A 23,752-nucleotide genomic window follows, 5' to 3' on the forward strand; every position below is an offset into this window, starting at 1 on the left:
AAAGTGGACAAAGGTTATGGTTAAATACCACTTTTTACTGTCAAACAAGTGGGAAAGGAATAAAGGAAATACTGGACTCTCTATGCATGTTCCCATTCTTCTGCATTCTGAGACTGTTCTGGCCATTGCAATAGCCATTAACTAACTATATGTGGCTATTAAGCCTTTGATGAGGATATTTCAAATTAAGATGAGCCATAAGTATAAAGTACATTTCAAATGTGAAAGACAGTACAGAAAAAAATGTAAACTATCTTCTCATTAGTTTTATATCAATTTTCCATTTTGAAATATAAAATTGGGGGCCTATTAAATGAAATATGTAATTTAAATTAATTACATTTGTTTTTACTTTCTTTTATGTGGTCATTGGCTTCCCAGGTGGCACAGTGGTAAAGAATCCACTTGCCACTGCAGGAGACGCAAAAGATTTGGGTTCGATTTCTGGGTCAGGAAGATCCCTGAGTAAGAAATGGCAACCCACTCCAGTATTCTTGCCTGGGAAATCCCATGGATAGAGGAGGCTGACAGGCTACAAAGAGTCACAAAGAGTTAGACATGACAGTGACTGAGCATGCGTGCACGTGCGTGTGCGATCACACACACACATACACACACATAATGTGGCCATTAGAAAAACTTAAATTACATATGTAGGGAGGTAGCACTTGAGACTGTTAATTTTATGTGTCAACTTCTCTGGGCTGAAGTCCTAACCCCAGCACCTCAGAAAGTGGCCAGATTTGGACATAAGGTTTTTTAAGATGTAACTAAGTTTAAATGAGGTCACTTGGATGTATCCTAATCCAAAATGACTGATGTCTTTATAAGAAAAGAAAATCTGGACACAGACATACATATGCAGAAGGAAAATGATGTGAAAACACAGGGAATGATAGTCATCGACAAGCTAAGGAGAAAGGCCTGGAATAGATCCTTCCCTCATGGCCCTCAGAAGAAATTAATCCTGACAACACCTTGACCATAGAGTTCAATCCTCCAGAACTGTGAGAAAACAAATACTTGGTTGCTTAAGACACCGGTCTATGGCACTTTGTTACGGCAGCCCTAGCAAATAATACGTCATGAAAAGGGTAACCAAAAACAGACTGAGTATATAAGAACATCGGACAAATAGACTTTGAGACAAAAATTGTTACTAGAGGCAAAACAAACTGCATTGTAGAATGATAAAATGCTCAATTTAGCAATAAGACATAACAATTATAAATATACATTTATTAATGAGAGCCTCCAAAACGTGAAGCAAAAATTGATAAAACTGAAGGAAGCAAAAGACAATCAGACAGTAACAGAGACTTAAAAATACCACTTTCAATAATAGATATTAATATAACAACTAGGCAGAAAATCAACACAGAAATAGAAGACTTAAAATGCAAAAATGCAGATCAAAACCACTTCACACCCATCTCAAAAGCTAAAGTAAAAATTATGGAGAATGGTGAGTGTTGACAGGAATGTGGAAAAACTATAAACCTCATAAATTGCTGGTGAGAATACAAAATAATACAGCTGTTTCGGGAAAAAAAAACTTAATAGCCCCTCAAGTGTTACACGAAACTTTCCCATGTATACCAATAAGACCTGACAAACATCTATACAACACTCCATAACAACAGCAGAATACACATTCTTCTCAAACACACATGAAACGTGTTCTGTGCATGCATGTAGGCTCAGTCGTGTCCGGCTTTCCAACCCTATGAACTATAACCTGCCAGTTTCCTCTGTCCCTAGGGTTTCCCAGGCAAGAATACTGGAGTGGGTTGCCATTTCCTCCTCCAGGAGATCTTCCTGACCCAGGGATTGAACGTATGTCTCTTGTGTCTCCTGCATTGGCAGGCGGATTCTTTGCCACTGAGCCACAGAACATCTTCCAAGATAAACCAAAAAACAAGCCTCAGCAAATTTAAAAGGCTTAAAACTCCATAATGAATGTTCTCCAACTACAATGGAATGAAGCAAGAAATCGGTAACAGAAGGGTATTTGGGAAATTTACAAACAGGTGGAAATTAAACAAAACATTCTTAAAAACTAACAAATCAAAGAAGAAATCTCAAAGGAAATTAGAAAGTAACTTGAGATGAATAAAAGCAAAACACAACACACCATAACTTGTGATATGAAGCTAATACAGTTCTTAGAGGGAAATTTATAACTGAAAACACCTATATTAAAAAAGAGAAAGACTTCAAATCAATAACCTAACATTCTGCCTTAAGACACCTCAAAAAGAAAAGCAAACTAAACCCAAAAGTAGTGAAAGGAAGAAACTACTAAAGATAAAAGTAAAATTAATGAAATATAGAATATAGGAAACCAGTAGAGAAAACCAATGAAATCCAAAGTTGGTTTACTGAAAAGATCAACAAAATTAACAAACCTTAAACTAGACTGACCAAGAAAAAAGAAAGAAGACTCAAGTTATTAAAATTATGAATAAAAGAGGGAATATTTGTACTTAATTTATAGGAAAAAAAGTATTATATAAGACTACTATTAATAATTATTTGCCAATAAATTAAATAAGCTAAATGAAATAGAAAAATTTTACAATGAATCAAATTACTGACACTGACTAAATAATAAATAGAAAAACTGAATAGACATACAATACCCAGATTAACAGTCATAAAATTTATCCCAAAAAAGAAGCAGCTCAGGCATTTTTACCTTCACTGATGAGTTCTAACAAACAATTAAATAAAAAGTACCAATTCTTCACAAATTCTTCCAATACCTAGAAGAGGAGAAAACAACTCATTCTATGAAATATCACCCTGATACTAAAACTAGTAAAAAACAAACAAAAAAAATCACAGTAAGAAGAAAACTACAGGGCAATTCTCCTTTTTGAATATAGACCTTAAAATCCTTAGCAACATAGTAGCAAACTAAATATACCAACTATACCAAGCTTCACACAACAAGATCAACTGAGATTTTCCCCCAGGAATGCAAAATTGATACAATAAACAAAAATCAATGTCAGTTGCTAATCAATCAATAATCAAATAACATATTAACAGGATAGGTGATACAAACCAGTTAATGATCTCAATAGTCACAGAAATAGCATTTGCCAAAATCCAACACTCTTTCATGATAAAAATATTCAGCAAACAAAAAATAAAAGAAATTTCCTCAATCTGATAAAGAGCATCAGTGTAAAAAGCCACAACTAATAGCATACTGGTGAAAAACTGGATTTTTGGCCCTGAAATCATGAAAAGAAAAGAATGTCTATTCTTGGCACTTCTATTCAACATTGTACTGGTGTTCTTTCTACTTAGGGCAATAAGCAAGAAAAGGAAATAAAAGGCATCTATATCAGAAGAAGTAAAACTACCTGTATTAATAGATGACATGACTTTATATACAGAAAATCTTATTATCCACTAAAATAACTGTTAGAACTAAAAACACAAGCCCAGCAAGACTTCCCTGGTGGCTCAGATGGTAAAGAATCCACCTACAATGCAGGAGATACGGGTTTGATCCCTGAGTTGGGATAATCCCCTTGAGGAGGAAATGGCAACCCACTCCAGTATTCTTGCCTAGAGAATTTCATGGACTAAGGAGCTTGGCGAGCTATACAGTTTATGGGGTTACAAAGAGTCAGATATGACTTAGTGACTAACACACAGCAACATTGCAAGATACAAGATCAATGTACAATCATTATGGTAAGTTCTACTGCTCAGTGCTAACCACATTACTTACCAAAATTGCTCTCCAAAAGATAGGCCAAGATTTCTTATATTTGTATACCTCTCTTAAAAGCTAAAATATATTCCCCAGTCAACTTATTCATCGTAACATTGCCAGGAATAACAGCATGCTTGGCACTAAGAACTCAATAAACATTTAAGTAAATAAATGAATGAATGAATACTGGGTGAGCCTTATACTCTTAAGGAGAGTAAAGTATAGCACAGTCTCTGTGCAGATTGAGTTCAGGTCCCAACTCTGCTATTTATTTGTCTGTGTAACACAAGGCAAGTTACAATGCTCTTCTGTTTCTGCTACCTCCTCAGTAAAATAGGGATAACAGAACTATTGGGGAAATAAATTAGTTAATATATACAATGTACTTAGAACAACGTTTAGCATAAAGTAAATATAAGTTTTATTATGTTTTTAATTCAACTTTGGAAAATGTAAACAGTCTATACAATACACCGTCTACTCCAAAGTCAGCAAGTGTGTAGCACTTCTCACAATGTTGCACCTTATATTATTATGTTAAGAATCACAGCACTCCTTTTCCAGAACCTGTCTTGACCTTCTCAATACCAGTCTCCAGTAAGCCCAAATAGGAGAAAAAATTTAACACTGTTTGCAATGCTGTGTTGATTTCACTGTCATTCTACAAAAACAGCACCAGAACGCAACATTTGCTCTATAGGCTTGATCTAGTACCCTGCCAATAAATTCTCTCCCCACAAGAATGAACAGTCTGTTACTGACTTCTAACTTCTAATGGGCCTACTAACCACAGAATATTGGATTATTATTTAGATTAAATGTCACCTCCCATTTATTTAGGTGACTATTTAGCCAGATTTAGTGTTAATGTCAACTTCTAAGGGATGTCTTTCATTGGGCCATTTGTCGCTGAAGAATTGATGCTTTTGAACTGTGGTGTTGGAGAAGACTCTTGAGAGTCCCTTGGACTGCAAGGAGATCCAACCAGTCCATTCTGAAGGAGATCAGCCCTGGGTGTTCTTTGGAAGGAATGATGCTAAAGCTGAAACTCCAGTACTTTGGCCACCTCATGAGAAGAGTTGACTCAATGGAAAAGATTCTGATGCTGGGAGGGATTAGGGGCAGGAGGAAAAGGGGACGACAGAGGATGAGATGGCTGGATGGCATCACTGACTCAATGGACGTGAATCTGAGTGAACTCCGGGAGTTGGTGATGGACAGGGAGGCCTGGCGTGCTGCGATTCATGGGGTCGCAAAGAGTGAGACATGACTGAGTGACTGAACTGAACTGAGGACATGCCAAGTTTTGTCCTGTTTCAGGCTTTTGTATTAATTGTTCCCTCCATCTGGAATAACCTCGCCCTGGCTAACAGAACTGTCCCTGTTATCTTTATCAAACTGTTTATTTCCTCATGCAAATTTATGACTTATCATTTGTTTATTGTCTATATATCCAACTACAATGTAAATTTCATGGGGGCAGGAAACTGGCTGGTTTATTTATCACTTATATAATTTGGCATAAGAAAAAAGTGTGGATAAATGGAAAGATGAATAACGGATGGATGAATTTGTTACTTCAGATTCAACTTAATTTCTTAGTACCTAAAATGAGTAAAGACCAAAATTATAACGTTTAAAGTGAAAATATATTTAGTATACAGTATTTACCATAATAGAAAAGCAAACTAAGCATTTTAGAAGATTTTTCTATAAAAATGGTTGAAATCAAAACAGTTTTCTTTTTGCTCTCAGTTATCTAGAAAATAAAAATAACCAGAAAATCAAAATTTCTAAGCACTTTAGCTAATCAGCTGCTGGTAATTGCTGGTATATAACAACTCTAGGCTACAAAAAAAAATTGAAAAAAGCATTTGTCCTTATACCTCATATACATATTCTGTGAAGAACCAAAGTGATTTTCCTAGAAATTAAATGTTTTATCTATTAGCTGCAATGATGACATAAGACTTGGGATCAAATAGCTATGTTCCACCAGGAACCAGTTGGACCCTAACTCAGAGCAGGTAAAGAGCCACCATCAATGAGACAATACAGAAGGATGTAATACTATATTTTAGTCTACCAGTATAAAATTTTCTGACCCTAGAAACCACAAAGATGAAGGTGGAATTGATTAACTTCACAACAAAACCAAATTGTTCTAACTCTAGTAAGAGAACAGAACTGATTCTAAGATTGGGAAGCTTACATTTAGGAACAATCGATTAGGTTCACTATTCTACAAGATCCTGCAAAGACAAAACTTAAATTCAGGGAATATTTGTCAAGACCAATGACTCTTTCTCCTATTTCTTTTATATTTTTATCTTAACTATCTTGCTAGTTTTCAGAACATTTTGAAAGCACCAAATTGTTTTAAAGCATCTAATGGGAGAATTAAATTACATCACAATGAAATCTGTCTTCCTCTTTTATTCTTTTCTCCTTTGAGACATTCTCCCAATTACCAATCAGCACAAGTTAAAAGCCCTGGTTTCCCTCACTATGGCCCACGTCATATAAAAATATGACATGTCCATGAATATAAGTAAAGATTTCATCTGTACAAAATCAGAGCATCCTCAACTATACACTTGCATCTTGCCTAAACTTCTTTTAAAAAAAAATAGTGAATGATGTTCTTTAATGCAGTCAACTTGCATTTAATTGAACCAATAGTAAAAAATAATAACATAAAATAATTATATAAAATTCTTCGTAGTTTCCTTTGGAAGTCCTCTGATTTCTCATTTTTTGGTGTGTCTTTACCTTCTTACTTACTCATCCTAATATTAGTTAAATGTTCATATTCATTTATCCCCTAAATTTAAACTCAGAGAGAAATGGGAACTCTTAGCAAGTTACAGAGCAGAAATTAGATGGGGATTAAAAATTGGCCACAAGAATCAAGGAGACACAAGAGATGCAGTTTCATCCCTGGGTTGGGAAGATCCCATGGAGGAGGGCATGGCAACCCACTCCAGTATTCTTGCCTACAGAATCCCATGGACAGAGGAGCATGGCAGGCTATGGTCCATGGGGTTGCAAAGAGTCAGACACGACTGAAGTGACTGAGTGCACACACATGAACAGCCAAGGACTGGCAAGCTGGCAAAAGCCTTCAAGGCAGGAATGCATTAGGCTTCTTGGGGAGATTCAAGCGCAAACCTGTAGTGCCCAAACACTTGAACTTTGTGATAATATACTTTTTTTTTTCTCTCTCTCTCTCTCTCTCGACTCCAGTCTTTCAAATTCTTTGGTCACAGACTGCTGCTTCTCCATCTTTCCATCCTCTATTCACCCTACAGCATAATATCACCTTTCAGCTTCCACTTCCTTCCTGGATGCAGGATAGTCTTTCTTCACAGATTTGGCACATTTTAGGCTGTTCTCAAGGAAATTCTTCCAGAGCTGACTTATTAATTAGGTAAAAATTGCCAACATCTGTTGGATCATAGAAAAAACACAGGAGTTTCAGAAAAACGTCTACTTCTGCTTTACTGACTATGCCAAAGCCTTTGACTGTGTGGATCACAACAAACTGGAAAATTCTTAAAGAGATAGGAATATCAGATCACTTTACCTGCCTCCTGAGAAATCTGTATACAGGTCAAGAAACAACAGTTAGAACTGGACATGGAACAACAGACTGGTTCCAAATCGGGAAAGGAGTACATCAAGGCTGTACATTATCACCCTGTTTGTTTAACTAATATGCAGAGTACATTAAGAGAAACGCTGGACTGGATGAAGTACAAGATGGAATCAAGATCACCAGGAGAAATATCAGTAACCTCAGATACATAGATGGCAACCCACTCCAGTACTCTTGCCTAGAAAATTTCAAGGATGGAGGAGCCTGGTGGGCTATAGTCCATGCAGTCACAAACAGTAAGACACGACTGAGCGACTTCATGACCTTTATGGCAGAAAGCGAAGAAGAACTAAAGAGCCTCTTGGTGAAAGTGAAAGAGGAGAGTCAAAAAGCTGACTTAAAAGTCAACATTCAGAAAACTAAGATCATGGCATCTGGTCCCATCACTTCATGGTAAATAGACAGGGAAACAGTGGAAACAGAGAGAGACTTTATTTTGGGGGCTCCAAAATCACTGCAGATGGTGACTGCAGCCATGAAATTAAAAGACCCTTGCTCCTTGGAAGAAAAGCTATGACCAACCTAGACAGCGTATTAAAAAGCAGAGACATTACTTTGCCAACAAAGGTCCATCTAGTCAAAGCTATGGTTTTTCCAGAAGCCATGTATGAAAGTAAGAGCTGGACTATAAAGAAAGCTGAGTGCTGAAGAAATGATACTTTCGAACTGTGGTGTTGGAGAAGACTCTTGAGAGTCCCTTAGACTGCAAGGAGATCCAACCAGTCCATCCTAAAGGAAATGAGTCCTGGGTGTTCATTGGAAGGACTTATGTTGAAGCTGAAACTCCAATACTTCAGCCACTTGATGCAAAGAACTGACTCATTTGAAAAGACCCTGATGCTGGGAAAGATTGAAGGCAGGAGGAAAAGGGGATGACAGACGATGAGATGGTTGGATGGCATCACTGACTCAACGGACATGACTTTGAGTAAATTCCAGGGGTTGGCAATGGACAGGGAAGCCTGGCATGCTGCAGTCCATGGGGTCACAAAGAGTCAGACACGACTGAGCAACTCAACAGAACTAAACTGATAGTGCCTAAGACCAACAATGCTTTAGGAGTACACATAAATGCTTTAATTTTAATTTTTTTTTAAATCAGAAGAAAAAATGGACATAATAACTAATTACATTCAACTGGACATGGAAAAACAGACTGGTTCCAAAAAGGAAAAGGAGTACGTCAAGGATGTATATTGTCACCCTGCTTATTTAACTTCTATGCAGAGTACATCATGAGAAACGCTGGGCTGGAAGAAGCACAAGCTGGAATCAAGATTGCCGGGAGAAATATCAATAACCTCAGATATGCAGATGACACCACCCTTATGGCAGAAAGTGAAGAGGAACTAAAAAGCTTCTTGATGAAAGTGAAAGAGGAGAGTGAAAAAGGTGGCTTAAAGCTCAACATTCAGAAAACTAAGATCATGGCATCTGGTCCCATCACTTCATGGGAAATAGATGGGGAAACAGTGTCAGACCTTATTTTGGGGGGCTCCAAAATCACTGCAGATGGTGACTGCAGCCATGAAATTAAAAGACGCTTACTCCTTGGAAGAAAAGTTATGACCAACCTAGATAGCATATTCAAAAGCAGAGACATTACTTTGCCAACAAAGGTTCGTCTAGTCAAGGCTATGGTTTTTCCAGTGGTCATGTATGGATGCGAGAGTTGGACTGTGAAGAAAGCTGAGCGCCGAAGAATTGATGCTTTTGAACTGTGGTGTTGGAGAAGACTCTTGGGAGTCCCTTGGACTGCAAGGAGATCCAACCAGTCCATTCTAAAAGAGATCAGCCCTGGGTGTTCTTTGGAAGGAATGATGCTAAGGCTGAAACTCCAGTACTTTGGCTACCTCATGCAAAGAGTTGACTCATTGGAAAAGACTCTGATGCTGGGAGGGGACAGGAGGAGAAGGGGATGACAGAGGATGATGAGATGGCTGGATGGCATCACCAGCTCGATGGATGTGAGTTTGAGTGAACTCTGGGAGATGCTGATGGACAGGGAGGCCTGGCGTGCTGCAATTCATGGGGTCGCAAAGAGTTAGACATGACTGAGCGACTGAACTGAACTGAACTGAACTTACACCAGTGCAATTATAAATATATAATTCAAATATGTTTATGGAAGAAAGGATGCATAAAGGCAAAATTTTCTTGGGCCCACAGAAGTCATAATAGTCCTTGAATTCTTCTGCGTCAGCACAACCCTACATCCTCCTCCATCAGAACTTGTCCATTCCAGCAAAAGAGACACTGATGTATAGATCAGTCTTATGGACTCTGTGGGAGAGGGAGAGGGTGGGGAGATTTGGGAGAATGGCAGTGAAACATGTATAATATCATGTATGAAACGAGTCGCCAGTCCAGGTTCGATGCACGATACTGGATGCTTGGGGCTGGTGCACTGAGATGACCCAGAGGGAGGGTATGGGGAGGGAGGAGGGAGGAGGGTTCAGGATAGGGAACACAGGTATACCTGTGGTGGATTCATTTCGATATTTGGCAAAACTAATACAATATTGTAAAGTTTAAAAATAAAATAAAAAAAAAAAAAAAAAGAACTTGTCCATTCTACCTGGACAGGTAATACCCAGACCAGAGGTGACTATAGATTATTTATTCCAAACATGATTTATGGTGATAGTTGCATAACTCACTAAATCTACTAAAAACTATTAAACGGTTACCCTTAATATAGGATGAATTTTATGATATGTAAAATATACCTCAATAAAAAAATTTAAAGATATAGATTAAATAGGAAAAGTAGAAATAAAAGTGTATTTAGAGGTACAAAAAGATGAATTTCAGATTATTATGCTTGCTTGAATTCCAAAGTTTATCCATAAAAATGTGCTGCAATAAGGAGAGTTAAAATTTTATCTATCTTAAATATGAACATCTTAAAAGATGATGCTGTTAAAGTACTGCACTCAATATGTCAGCAAATTTGGAAAACTCAGCAGTGACCACAGGACTGGAAAAGGCCAGTTTTTATTCCAGTACCAAAGAAAGGTAATGCCAAAGCATGCTCAAACTACCACATAATTGTGCTCATTTCACATGCTAACAAAGTAATGCTCAAAAGTCTCCAAGTCAGCTTCAGCAGAACATGAACCAAGAATTTCCAGATGTACAAGCTAGATTTAGAAAAGGCAGAGGAACTAGAGATCAAATTGCCAACATCTGTTGGATCACAGAAAAAGCAAGGGAATTTCAAAAAGCATCTATTTCTGCTTCATTGACTAAACTAAAGCCTTTGACTGTGTGATTCAAAACAAACCATGGAAATTTTTCAGAGATGGGAATACCATACCACCTTATCTGCCTCCTGAAAAACTTGTATGCAGGACAACAAGCAACAGTTAGAATCAGACATCAAACAATGGACTGGTTCCACATTGGGAAAGGAGTACGTCAAGGCTGTATGTTGTCACCCTGCTTATTTAACTTATATGTAGAGTACATCAGTTGAAATGCCGAGCTGGATAAATCAAAAGCTGGACTGCCAGGAAAAATATCAACAATCTCATATATGCAGATGATAGCACTCTAATGGCAGAAATGAAGAGGAAATAAAGAGCCTCTTGATGAGGGTAAAACAGGAGAGTGAAACAGCTGGCTTAAAACTCAACATTCAAAAAACTAAGACCATGGCATCTTGTCCCATCTCTTTATGGCAAATAGATCAGGAAAAAGTGGGAATAGTGGAAGATTTTATTTTCTTGGGCTCCAAAATCACTGCGAATGGTGACGGCAGCCACGAGATTAAAAGATTCTTGCTCCTTGGAAGAAAAGCTATGATAAGCCTAGACAGCGTATTCAAAGGCAGAGACATCACTTTTCCAACAAAGGTCCATATAGTCAAAGCTACAGTTTTTCCAGTCACCATGTACGGATGTGAGAGTTGGACCAAGAAGAAAGCTGAGCACTGAAGAACTGATAATTTCAAATTATGGTGCTGGAGAAGAGTCTTGAGAGTCTCTTTGACAGCAAGGAGATTAAACTAGTCAATCCTAAAGGAAATCAACCCTGAATATTCATTGGAAGGGCTAATGCTGGAACTGAACCTCCAACACTGTGGCCACCTGATCGAGGAGCTAACTCACTGGAAAAGACCCTGATACTGGGAAAGATTGAAGGCAAGAGGAGAAGGGGGCAACAGAGAATGAGATGGTTAGATGGCATCACTGATTCAATTGACATGAGTTTGAGCAAACTCTGGGAGATAGTGAAGGACAAGGAAGGCTGGAGTGCTGTGGTCCATGGGGTCACAAAGTCGGACACGACTTAGTGAATGAACAACAGAATATGAACAATATACAAACAAGGATGAAAAAGTGAATCAAAAATGCCAAAACATTCTATATGTGAAAATAATTACAGGAGTTTGGTGATAAAAAAAAAAAAAAAACTCATTGTAGTAGTAATTAGGGGAGCCTGGTTGCAATTAAGTACAGGAAGGATATTAAAACTTCCAAAAGATATTTCTGTAAGCCACAACAGAAGAATAAGAGCAACAGAATAATTGGAACCACATCCAAACCCACTTCCTTGTTATTTACCAATATCATCTAAAGAATACTGTCTAGATGCTGGCATTAGACAATCTTCAGTTGACAACTTTAAATCACATTAAAACTAAAAAAAAAAAAAAAATCAAAGAATTTTATGACATGGGTTAAAAGTTTATAGCCTTGAAACTACAAAAAAATTTGTGCCCACTACAAACCACATCCCGGCAACTGTCATGTCTCTGCAGTGAAATGGTTTTGTTGTGGTTGAGGCAATCATCTCTGAGTTAATTATTAGCTACTATTCAAATCAAGTGTAATTTGTCTATTGTACATTAGATCACTTTTAAGAGAAGGGTACAAAATTTCATTTTTAGCAACTGATATTGAATGTTATAATCATTCATTTGTCATCCTATGCAATGCAATCAAAATGAGTAGAAAACTATGTTTTTTATGACTGCATGAAATGGCAGTCATTTTTCAGGCAGCTGAAATTAAGTTCAAATGTTATCTGCTTAATGACAGTGAACATTTATATAAAAAGAGAAAATGAATACTTTTTTTTAAAACGTGCTTTCCTATTATGTTATTTTGAAAAGTATCTAGAACTAGCACTTCCCATTTACATAAAGCAGATTTTAACCATTTTGTGGTTTGGTTTGGGGATCTAAAACAAATCAATGTTATCTTAAATTGAAAGACTAAGTGAAGTTAGTCAAGATTTCTCTATTATGAAAAGATATAATAATTATGATAAAATAATGTCAATAGCCATCATTTTAATCTCAGCATATTTTTAACACTGGAAATACTTTTTCAATAGCCTAATAAAATTAATATTACTCATCAGCAGAATACTTTCGTATATACAAAGAATTTTTCATATTCTTTTTTGCACTAGAACCTCAAAACAACCCAGTATGTTAGCATGGTGAATAGTTTTTGATGAGCTGCCCATCATCCTACTCTTGCATTCCAGTCCCCTATAATGAAAAGGACATCTTTTTGGGGTGTTAGTTCTAAAAGGTCTTGTAGGTCTTCATAGAACTGTTCAACTTCTTCAGCTTTACTGGTTGGGCATAGGCTTGCATCACCGTGATATTGAATGGTTTGCCTTGGAAACAAATAGAGATCATTCTGTCATTTTTGAAATTGCATCCAAGTACTGCATTTTGAACTCTTTTGTTGACCATGATGGCTACTCCATTTCTTCTATGGGATTCCTGTCCACAGTAGTAGATGTAATGATCATCTGAGTTAAATTCATCAATACAAGTCCATTTTAGTTCGCTGATTCCTGGAATGTCGACGTTCACTCTTGCCATCTCCTGTTTGATCACTTCCAATTTGCCTTGATTCATGGACCTAACATTCCAGGTTCCTATGCAATATTGCTTTTACAGCATCGGACCTTGCTTCTATCACCGGTCACATCCACAACTGGGTATTGTTTTTGCTTTGGCTCCATCCCTTCATTCTTTCTGGAGTTATTTCTCCACTGATCTCCGGTAGCATTATGAGCACCTACCAACCTGGGGAGTTTCTCTTTCAGTATCCTATCATTTTGCCTTTACATACTGTTCACGGGGTTAGAAAACTAAGATCATGGCATCTGGTCCCATCACTTCATGGGAAATAGATGGGGAAGCAGTAGAAACAGTGTCAGACCTTATTTTGGGGGGCTCCAAAATCACTGCAGATGGTGACTGCAGCCATGAAATTAAAAGACGCTTACTCTTTGGAAGGAAAGTTATGACCAACCTAGATAGCATATTCAAAAGCAGAGACATTACTTTGCCAACAAAGGTCTGTCTAGTCAAGGCTATGGTTTTTCCAGTGGTCATGTATGGATGTAAGAGTTGGACTGTGAAGAAAGCTGAGTGCTGAAGAATTGATGCTTTTGAACTGTGGTGTTGGAGAAGACTCTTGAGAGTCCCTTGGACTGCAAGGAGATCCAACCAGTCCATTCAAAAGGAGATTAGCCCTGGGATTTCTATGCTGTGGCTGAAACTCCAGTACTTTGGCCACCTCATGCGAAGAGTTGACTCATTGGAAAAGACTCTGATGCTGGGAGGGACTGGGGGCAGGAGAAGGGGACGACAGAGGATGAGATGGCTGGATGGCATCACCGACTCAATGCACATGAGTTTGGGTGAACTCCAGGAGTTGATGATGGACAGGGAGGCCTGGCGTGCTGCGATTCATGGCGTCACAGAGTCGGACACGACTGAGCAACTGAACTGAACTGCCTATCATCCTTTTCCTCTTCCTCTGGCCAAAAAATAACCCCACTATTCTTTAAGGAAATCACCTCTCCCCAGTCATAGCAGTATAGTTTGGGTGGAGTTAACCCCACCCATTGTACCAGAAATGGCTTAAGCCAATTAGTATTCTTTATCTTTCGGTCTCATTAATTGGTTCAGGAATAGTCACTTAACTCAGTCACTTAACGGTCACTGTTTTGTGTTCTAGGACTTCTAGGCAAGGGCACTTCTTTTTTGTTCCATGGGAACTAATGAAAGATTTTGAAACTTTCCTGAGTAGTACAGTGGAAGGATGTAAGATCTGGAAACAGAACTGCTAACAACTTTTTTTTAAAGATCTGGACCATTTTTAAAGTTTTTATTGAATTTATTACAATCGTGCTTCTGTTTTATGTTTTGCTTTTTTGGCCGTGAGACACGTGGAATCTTAGCTCCCCGACCAGGGTCCAACCTGCACCCTGTACATGCTAAGGCAAGGTCTTAACCACTGAACCACCAGGGAAGTCCTGACAACTGCTAACAACTTTAGTGCCACACAATGAAAGATGGAGAAAAAGGGAGGGAAAAGGAGAAAGGCTGAGAGCACAGAATGAAAGCAGGAAAGTGAAGAAAGACAAGAAAAAAAAAACAGGGAAAAGAGATCCCTAAGTCAGAAGAAGCCCTTATCAGAAGAAAAGAGAGTCCAGAGCCAAAGAATTAGGGTAGAGGCACAGCATCCAAAAAAAGAGAGCTTAGGCTGTAGTGGGTTCAGAGAATGAACAGGCTCTTATCACCCACTGCACAACACTTCAGGAAGGCTTCCGCATAAATTATTACCTGCATGTCACCACCTTCAGAAACTCTCTGATACTGCTCACAGCTCAGAGGTTATTCCGAAGTGGCAACAGCAACAAGGATTCAAGCAAACATGGTCATTGGTTGAAAAGAGCTAACAGAATTTACAGAGAGAGAAACAGAAGTCTTAAAAGTTAAAATCCAAATTCTGAAGCATGACATATAAGGTCCAACCACATTCTATAACCCTGTCAGGGCACCACAGCAAACTATCTATACCTCCAACTTTTCCATCCAACTTGGTTGCCTCTTCTAGTAAACCCTGAACAGCAGCATTGCCTTCCACTCCAACCTTTGGAGCACAGAGGCTGGGACACAGTGACTGTTCAGTGAACTAGAACTGAAACAAAAAAATCCCATCATCCCATGACTCTAAATGCTATTTTTCTCAAGATTCTCATATCTCAACAGAAGCACTTATCTGTAACATTAAATTCCATGACAGTTTTCACTCACAGATCTAAACATGATTAGATATTGATCCAGAAGGGCCTACTTGGTTGCACTGTCTTACTGCAGCTCTTGGCAGGCTTTGGGGAAGTAGGGGCAGTCTCACTATTTGTTTCCTTATTACTGAGTGTTCTTCTGCTTCCCCTGCCTCTTACTCAATTTGCCTTCTCTTTAGCTTCACCAAAGGAAAACTGAAGCTTGCCTGTCTCTCAATGCCAAAGCTTTTCCTTCATTAAGCAGGGACAAGAGAACCAGTCAGGATGTCAGAAACCAGAGGTCTTGCTGTGACTCAGCTGCTCAAACAGGTCAACCTCTCTTAGCCTCAGTTTTCTTGTAAGTGAAATGAAAATAGAAATTCCTCATCTACCTCTCTCCCTCAAATGATGATTATGAGGGTTAAATAAAATAGTATGTGTGCAAGTGCAAAGCCCTAGAATAAGGCATAATAGATTTTTATCATTAAAGCGTAGTCAATGACATTGGCCAAGTTATGAAAACAAAATAAGTGTCCATCAATGAATCTCACTTATATCTGGAATCTAAATTTTTTTTTATTTTTATTAAAAAAAAATACCAAGTTCATATATATATATATATATATATATATATATATAGATGGTTGAAGTGAGGGATGGGGGATGTGCAAAATGGGTGAAGGCGGTCAAAAGGCATAAACTTGCAATAATAAAATTTAAAAGTTAAGGAGACATAAAGTACATCATGGTGACTCTATATTGCACATTTGAAAGTTGCTAAAAGAGTATATCTTAAAAGCTATCACAAGAAAAATATATTTGTAACTTTATATAGTGATGGAAGCTAACTAGGCTTATTATGATGACCTTTTCACAATATATACAAATACCAGATCATCATGTTTACACTGCAACTAATATAATGTTCTATGTCAATTATTAAAAGAGATCTAATGAGTCTTAAATACACTAGTGATTTTAGCAACCTTTGACTGGGTTACCTGTAACATAATAGGCTAAATCACTGCTACTGTGTTCACCAAAAGCAAATCATTTCATCATTAGTTGTTTATCAAGTTCTTATCCTAAGTCAATCGTTCACTACTTTTTTCTAATTTTCCCTAGCAAATCTAAGGGATATGAGGCATATCCACTGGTAACAGTGGTTCTCTGACTTATCTCCAAAGATTGGTAGACCTGCTATTTGACAAATACTTGGGCTTTGAAGAGGCTACAGACATAAATAAAAATGAACATTATTCCTGCACACATGGAACTTACAGCCTCAGGGAGCAACGCAAACAACAGATTTAGACACACACTCTAAGTATGCGTGAGTCTGTACTTACTGTACTCTCGCTTTGAAACAGCCCCACCTGTGACTTCACCCACCTTCATTCCCACCCCCAGGGAAGCACACACCTCCAGATTGTGAATCACTGTGTTAGGTGTCAGAAGAGAATTAAACTCTATAATACTCTACAAGAAATTTTTTTCCCAGGTTAAGAATTGATATACTATAAGAAAAGCAGTCCAGGTAGAGATCAGGAGACCTAAGTAGAACCTCAAATACAGAACGAGCTGCATAATTTGTGAGTACTGAGGCAAAATGAAAAATGTAGGGCCTCTCATTCAAAAACTATTACAGATAGAACAGTCTTATGGACTCTGTGGGAGAGGGAGAGGGTGGGAAGATTTGGGAGAATGGCATTGAAACATGTAAAATATCATGTATGAAACGAGCTGCCAGTCCAGGTTCGATGCATGATACTGGATGCTTGGGGCTAGTGCACTGGGATGACCCAGAGGGATGGTATGGGGTGTGAGGAGGGAGGAGGGTTCAGGATGGGGAACACATGTATACCTGTGGCGGATTCATTTTGATATTTGGCAAAACTAATACAATTATGTAAAGTTTAAAAATAAAATAAAATTTAAAAAAAAAGAAAAAAAACAAAAACTATTACAGATAGCTAGTGGGAAGCTGCTGTATAGCACAGGGAGCTCAGCTCAGTGTTCTGTGATGACCTAAGTTGGGGGCTGGTGGGAGGCTCAAGAGGGAGAGGATATGTGTGTGTATATATATATACACACATATATAGCTGATTCATTGTATAGCAGAAACTAACACAACATTATGAAGCAATTATATTCCAATTTTTACAATTATTAAGAATTTCAAGGCAGTGACAGCAGAGCATTTAAACTAAGCCCAGTGCCTTCTGTGACTGCATAAGTCACAAACCCATGAAACCTTCATGGATTCCATATTTACTGGGTGTGCAATTTTTATGTAGTGACTTAACCTATTTCAGGTTCCTTGCAGCTATAAAATTAAGGCAGGGAAGAAAAGACTTTCAACTTCACTCCATACCTAACCTCTGCCTCTCTGTTAAGGAGATAGATCATTCATTTGGAGAGAGTTCTTTCACCCTTTTATATAACCATTAAAACTCTGACTGTAACTCAAAGCTAGTAATGAAAACCCATTAATAGTATTTATCTTCAACCATACTAGTGTTTCTTGCCTCTATATACCACCTTAATTTTGTCTAAAAGAAAACAAAAAGTCTCCAAAGGAGAGTTCCAAGTTTACTATTTTCCCATGAATGCCATTTAAATCTGAAATTCCCAACTGAGGTTTCTATGAAGTATTTTTTCCCTTACTAAAATGTCTCCTTGAACAAATTAGATATTTTCTTTTTTTCCTCTCCCTGAAAAATTATTCAGAAGCAACCTCCACATACAGTACAACATCTAGGTCTCATCCAGTGAAAAGCAGGCAAAATGTCAATTTGAGAGTGAGTTAAATAATCCTTTTATTCTACCTGCTTAGCGCTTAGCACTTGGCATAACATAACTGACAGCAATACAGACCAAGTGTTTTTAATCTGGAGCTTATGGAAAGAATTTTGGGAAGTAATTAACTTGAATGGAAAAAAATATACCTTTATTTTCATTAACCTCTAAATTAAATTTAGCATTTTATTCCATTATGAACGTAAGCAACAAACCACAGGAGTATGTTGTTGTTGTTCAATCGCTCAGTCATGTCCAACTCTTCGTGACCCCATGGACTGCAGCACGCCAGGCTTTCCTGTCCTTCACCATCTCCCGGAGCTTGCTCAAACTCATGTCCATTGAGCCAGAGATGCCATCCAACCAACTTATCCTCTGTCATCCCTTTCTCCTCCTGCCTTCACTCTTTCCCAGCATCAGGGTGTTTTCTAATGGGTCAGGTCTTCATATCCGGTGGCCAAAGTGTTGGAGCTTCAGCTTCAGCATCAGTCCTTCCGATGAATAGTCAGGATTGATTTCCTTTAGGATTAACTGGTTTGATCTCCCTGCAGTGCAAGGGACTCTCAGGGGTCTTCTCCAACACCACAATTCAATGGCATCAATTCTTCGGCACTCAGCCTTCTTTAGGGTCCAACTTTCACATCCATACATGACAACTGGAAAAACCACAGCTTTGAATATATGAACCTTTGTTGGTAAATTTAGCATTTTGTTCCATTATGAACACGGGCAACAAACCACAGGAGTATGAGCAGTGCCTAAGTATGACTTGATTACCAGTAAATACTAAGCACATTTTCTTATCATATTATAGTTACTTCAGTCGCTACTTTAAAATTGCAATGGTTATTGAATCCTCTAATAGATAATTCTATTTTAATGTATTAATGAAAAATCATACGTACTATTATAACACAATTTGGCTTTTACATTGAAACAACTGTATGTCAATATAATTGGCTTCCTTTGTAATTCTAAATATCTCATTCTATGCATTCAAAAACATAATTCTGAGGAAAGGTCTATAGACTTCACCAGACTACCCAAATGGTCTATGGCACAAAAAAGATGACAACTGCATTTCTGTCTCAAAAATAGTAACAGACCTAATAAAAACAGTCTTTAGAATTCTGGTTCCACAGCAATATCCACATTATAACAAAATTTTTGTGGTCCACTGATTTTAATATTACAACATCAAGGACACAAAAACAGAACAGCTTTTGCTGTTGTTGGGTTTTTTGGGGGAGGAGGAGCAGTTCCTCTTGTTTTGTTTTTTGTTTTTGCACATGACCACAGGATTTGATATGAAAACGTATAACACAGATATATGTTTTTCCTCCATTATCTGAAATGTTATTTGGATTGGTACCTGGGATGACAGTAGGTTACAATCAATGAACAGTCCTTTTCCGGTTTTATATCTTTGTATCAATCCAGTCATAATGGCTCCATACGCATAAAGGCCAGTGGCAAGATCAGTCATGGCCACTCCTGGACGAACTGGATCTCCATCCTGATTTGAAGGTTGGGTGAAGGAAAACACAAATTGAAAATTAAAACCATCATATAAATTCACAAATATTCTAAGGTCAAATAAAAGAAAGAATTGTATATCATGTGCACATACACACAAAAGAAATACAACAAACTGCTATTGTGGATATCTGTTGGTGGCAAGAATGTATTTATATTTACTATATATTTATCATATTTCTCAACCCACCCACCCCCTACCAACCAAACTAAACAAAACCAAATGAAATAAAAGCTTCCCACTGTAAAACATATTAAGAGGGAACTTCAGACATGTTTTTAAAAATATTTTATTGCATTTGGTTTTGTTTAGTTTGGTTGGTAGAGGGTGGGTTCAGAAATATGATAAATATACTGTAAATATATTACTTATAATTTCAAAGAGTCAAGCAATCAAAAGGCACAGGAGAAGCAGAAGCAGCTTCTAGACATTGAGAGAAGCCCTCACAATGACAGAATATTTAAGTAAAGTTTTAATACTAATTAGCATCTTCAATTTATGTCAGTCTTAGTTGACAATCCAATCCTTGACCTTGAATCAGAATCCTTGAATTCTGATATGTAAAGATATCAGAATAGTACCAGGCAAAAGACACTTGCTCTGTAGAAGAAAAGCTATGATAATCATGAAAGTGAAAGTCGCTCAGCTGTGTCCGACTCTTTGCTACCCCATGGTTTATACAGTCCAGGGAATTCGCCAGGCCAGAATACTGGAGTGGATAGTTATTCCCCTCTCCAGGGGATCTTCCCAACACAGGGATCAAACCCAGGTCTCCTGAATTGCAGGTGGATTCTTTACCAGCTGAGCCAACAGGGAAGCCCTAGGGAGCACATTAAAAAGCAGACACTACTTTGACAACAAAGGTCCATCTAGTCAAAGCTATGGCTTTTCCAGTAGTCATGTATGGGTGTGAGAAAAGTGAAAGTAAAAATGGCTCAGTCGTATCCGACCCTTTGCTACCCTATGGACTATTCAGTCCATGGATGTAAGTGCTGAACAATAAAGAAGGCTGAACACCAAAAAATTAATGCTCTTGAGCTGTGGTATTGGAGAAGACCCTTGAGAGTCCCTTGGACTGCAAGGAGATCCAACCAGTCAATCCTAAAGGAAATCAACCCTGACTATTCATTGGAAGGACTGATGCTGAATCTCCAGTACTTTGACCACCTGATGCAAAGACCTGACCCATCAGAAAGGACCCTGATGCTGGGAAAGATTGAAGGCAGGAGGAGAAGGGGATGACAGAGGATGAGATGGTTGGATGGCATCACTGACTCAATGGACAGGAGTTTGAGCAAACACCGGGAGATGGTGAAGGACAGGGAAGCCTAGCATGCTGCAGTCCATGGGTTTGCAAAGAGTTGGACATGACTGAGTGACTGAACAAGGCAAACAAAAAGTATCCATAAAAATTAACTATCAAATTTTTTATCAACATTATTATTAATCATTATTGAGTCAGTTTCTATTTTTTACTACCTTGAATTATGCTAAGTCTTTCATTGCACATAATGCCTATAAAACCTACATTTCACAGTTCACCTGGTTGACATATTAATTCATTCACCTCCTTATTCATTAATTCCAGCTGTTGTTCAGTCATTTTCAGAAGCTAATTTTTCCTTTTCTGAAATCTATACACAAACTATGCTAATCATCTTACAAGACAGCTGAATAGGTCAAAAGCAAGTAAGTGAGACCCACTCCAGTATCCTTGCTTGGGAAATCCCATGGACAGAGGAGCCTGATGGACTACAGTGTATGGGGTTGCAAGAGAGTCAGACACAACTTAGTGAATAAACAATTTTTTCCCCCTGCTTGTCAACACAATTTCAAGGAAGATAGTGCTACAAAAACTGGAAATTTCTGGGACTCTTCTATTATTACTGGCAAAACTTTTAATGGCATGAATCCATAAATTTAAAATTAATACCATCATTTGGATTTAAGACTTTAATATATTAAAAGTGAGAGGCGAGTTCAAACTTAAGTTTATAGAGATCACCTGCTTTCTCACTATAATATTAATATAATCACATTTTCTCTGCCATACTTTTCAGACAAATAGGGACAAATAAGATAATAAATCCTTTATATTATATTTTAAATTTCCTGAAAAGCAGAGACTATACCTAATATTCTAAAAACATCATTACATTATCCAGCATAATAGTGAGATGTTTGACTATTAAATAAACATTGTCATCCATATATTAGAAACAAAATTGCCACTGCTGAAAAACGACAATTTCTGCCACGTGAAATACTAATTTAAAGAGGCTTGCTCTCTGTGAAGAAGACCTAGGGTGGTGGGATGGAGGGGAGGGAGGTTCAAGTAGGAGGGGATATATGTATACATACAGCTGATTCACATTGTTGTCCAGCAGAAACTAAAACAACATTGTAAAGCAATTATAATCCAATTTTTTTTAAAAGAGTTTTGTTTTCAGGTAAAGAAACTTGCTGACACTTTTTAGATTCAAAGATATGAATAGGCTGAAAATAAAAGCATGGGAATGAATATATCATGCAAACAGCACACATAAGAATGTTGGAGTGACTATATGAATATCAGACTAAATAGGCTTAAAAGAAACAAAAAGAAAGCTACCAGAGAAAAACAGAGAGATTTTATAACAAAAAAAGGATCAATGCACGAGGAAGTATAACAAAAGCATACAGGCACCCAAAAATTGAACCACCAAAATACAAAAAGCAAAAGTAACAGGTCGGAAGAGAGAAATAAACCCTGCAGGAACACTAGTAGGGATGTCAAACCTGAAACGTGAATAGTGAACAATGCAACTAGACAGAGGATTAGAAAGAGAAATAAAAAGTTTAAACAACACTATAAACCAAGTATATCTAACAGATATAAAATGCACATTCCCAAGTGCACATGGAACATTCTCTAGGACAGACCATATCCTAGACCATCAGACAAGCTGAAATAAATTTTAAGTGAGTGACTTCATACAAAATATGTTCTCAGATCACAATGAAATGAATTTCGAGTAAATAACATGCATATTGGAGAAACTCAAAACTATGTGGACAGTAAACAGTGTACTCCCAAAACACCAGTAACAGAGGGAATCATATAATTAGAAAATACTTCAAGATAATAAAAATAAAGGCACAACATACCAGTATTTATGGATGCAGCTAAAGCAGTATTTGAAGGTAATTTAGAATTGTAAATACCAATTTAAAAAAGAAGAAGAATTGTAAATACCAACTTAAAAAAGAAGAAAGATCTCAAATCAGTTACCTAGTTTTCTACTTTAAGATATCAGAAAAAGAAGAGCAAACTGAACTAAAGCAAGCAAAAGGAAGGAAATAATACATATTAGAACAAAACTAATGAAATGCAGAATAGAATCCCAACAGAGAAAATCAACAAAATGAACAGTTGGCTCTTTGAAAAGATCAGTAAGACTGATGAACTTTTAGCTGAATCATCCAAGAAAAAAGGAGACTATTCAAATTACTAACATCAGGAATGAAAGTTGGACATCACTAACAACTTGCATAAATAAAAAGTATTATATGGAAATAAAATGAAGAATTATACACTGACAATTTTGATAACCTAGATGAAATGGACAAACTCCTAAAAAGATACAAACTACTGAAACTGACTAAAGAATAAATAGAAAAAAAGGAAATCAATCCTGAATATTCACTGGAAGGACTGATGCTGAAGCTGCAGCCCCAATACTTTGGCCACCTGATGTGAAGAGCCAACTCATAGGAAAAGATCCTGATGCTGGGAAAAACTGAAGGCAAAAGGAGAATGAGGCAGCAGTGGATGAGATGGTTAGATAGTATCACTGACTTAATGGACATGAATCTGAGCAAACTCAGGGATATGGTGAAGGACAGGGAAGCCTGGGATGTTTGCAGTCAACAGGGTCGCAAAGAGGTGGACACAACTTAGCGACTGAACTACAACAGTCAAGATAAACATAAGATAAAACCC

At 37.5% G+C, this 23,752-nt stretch overlaps 1 protein-coding gene across 14 annotated transcripts in view; it reads right to left on the reverse strand.

The window, feature by feature from the left end:
- The window catches only part of SUGCT (succinyl-CoA:glutarate-CoA transferase), an 875,539-nt gene that overhangs the window by 748,544 nt on the left and 103,243 nt on the right, over nt 1-23,752 (reverse strand). For all 14 annotated transcript variants that reach the window (XR_009494110.1, XR_009494109.1, XM_059885353.1 and 11 more), the window contains 1 exon segment: nt 19,606-19,749. Coding sequence is in view for 12 of the 14 variants with exons in the window: in XM_059885353.1 (XP_059741336.1) it covers nt 19,606-19,749 (144 nt within the window). In the remaining 2 variants the exon portion in view is untranslated.

Source organism: Bos taurus, chromosome 4, assembly GCF_002263795.3.
Source record: "Bos taurus isolate L1 Dominette 01449 registration number 42190680 breed Hereford chromosome 4, ARS-UCD2.0, whole genome shotgun sequence".
Taxonomy (NCBI): Eukaryota; Metazoa; Chordata; class Mammalia; order Artiodactyla; family Bovidae; genus Bos; species Bos taurus.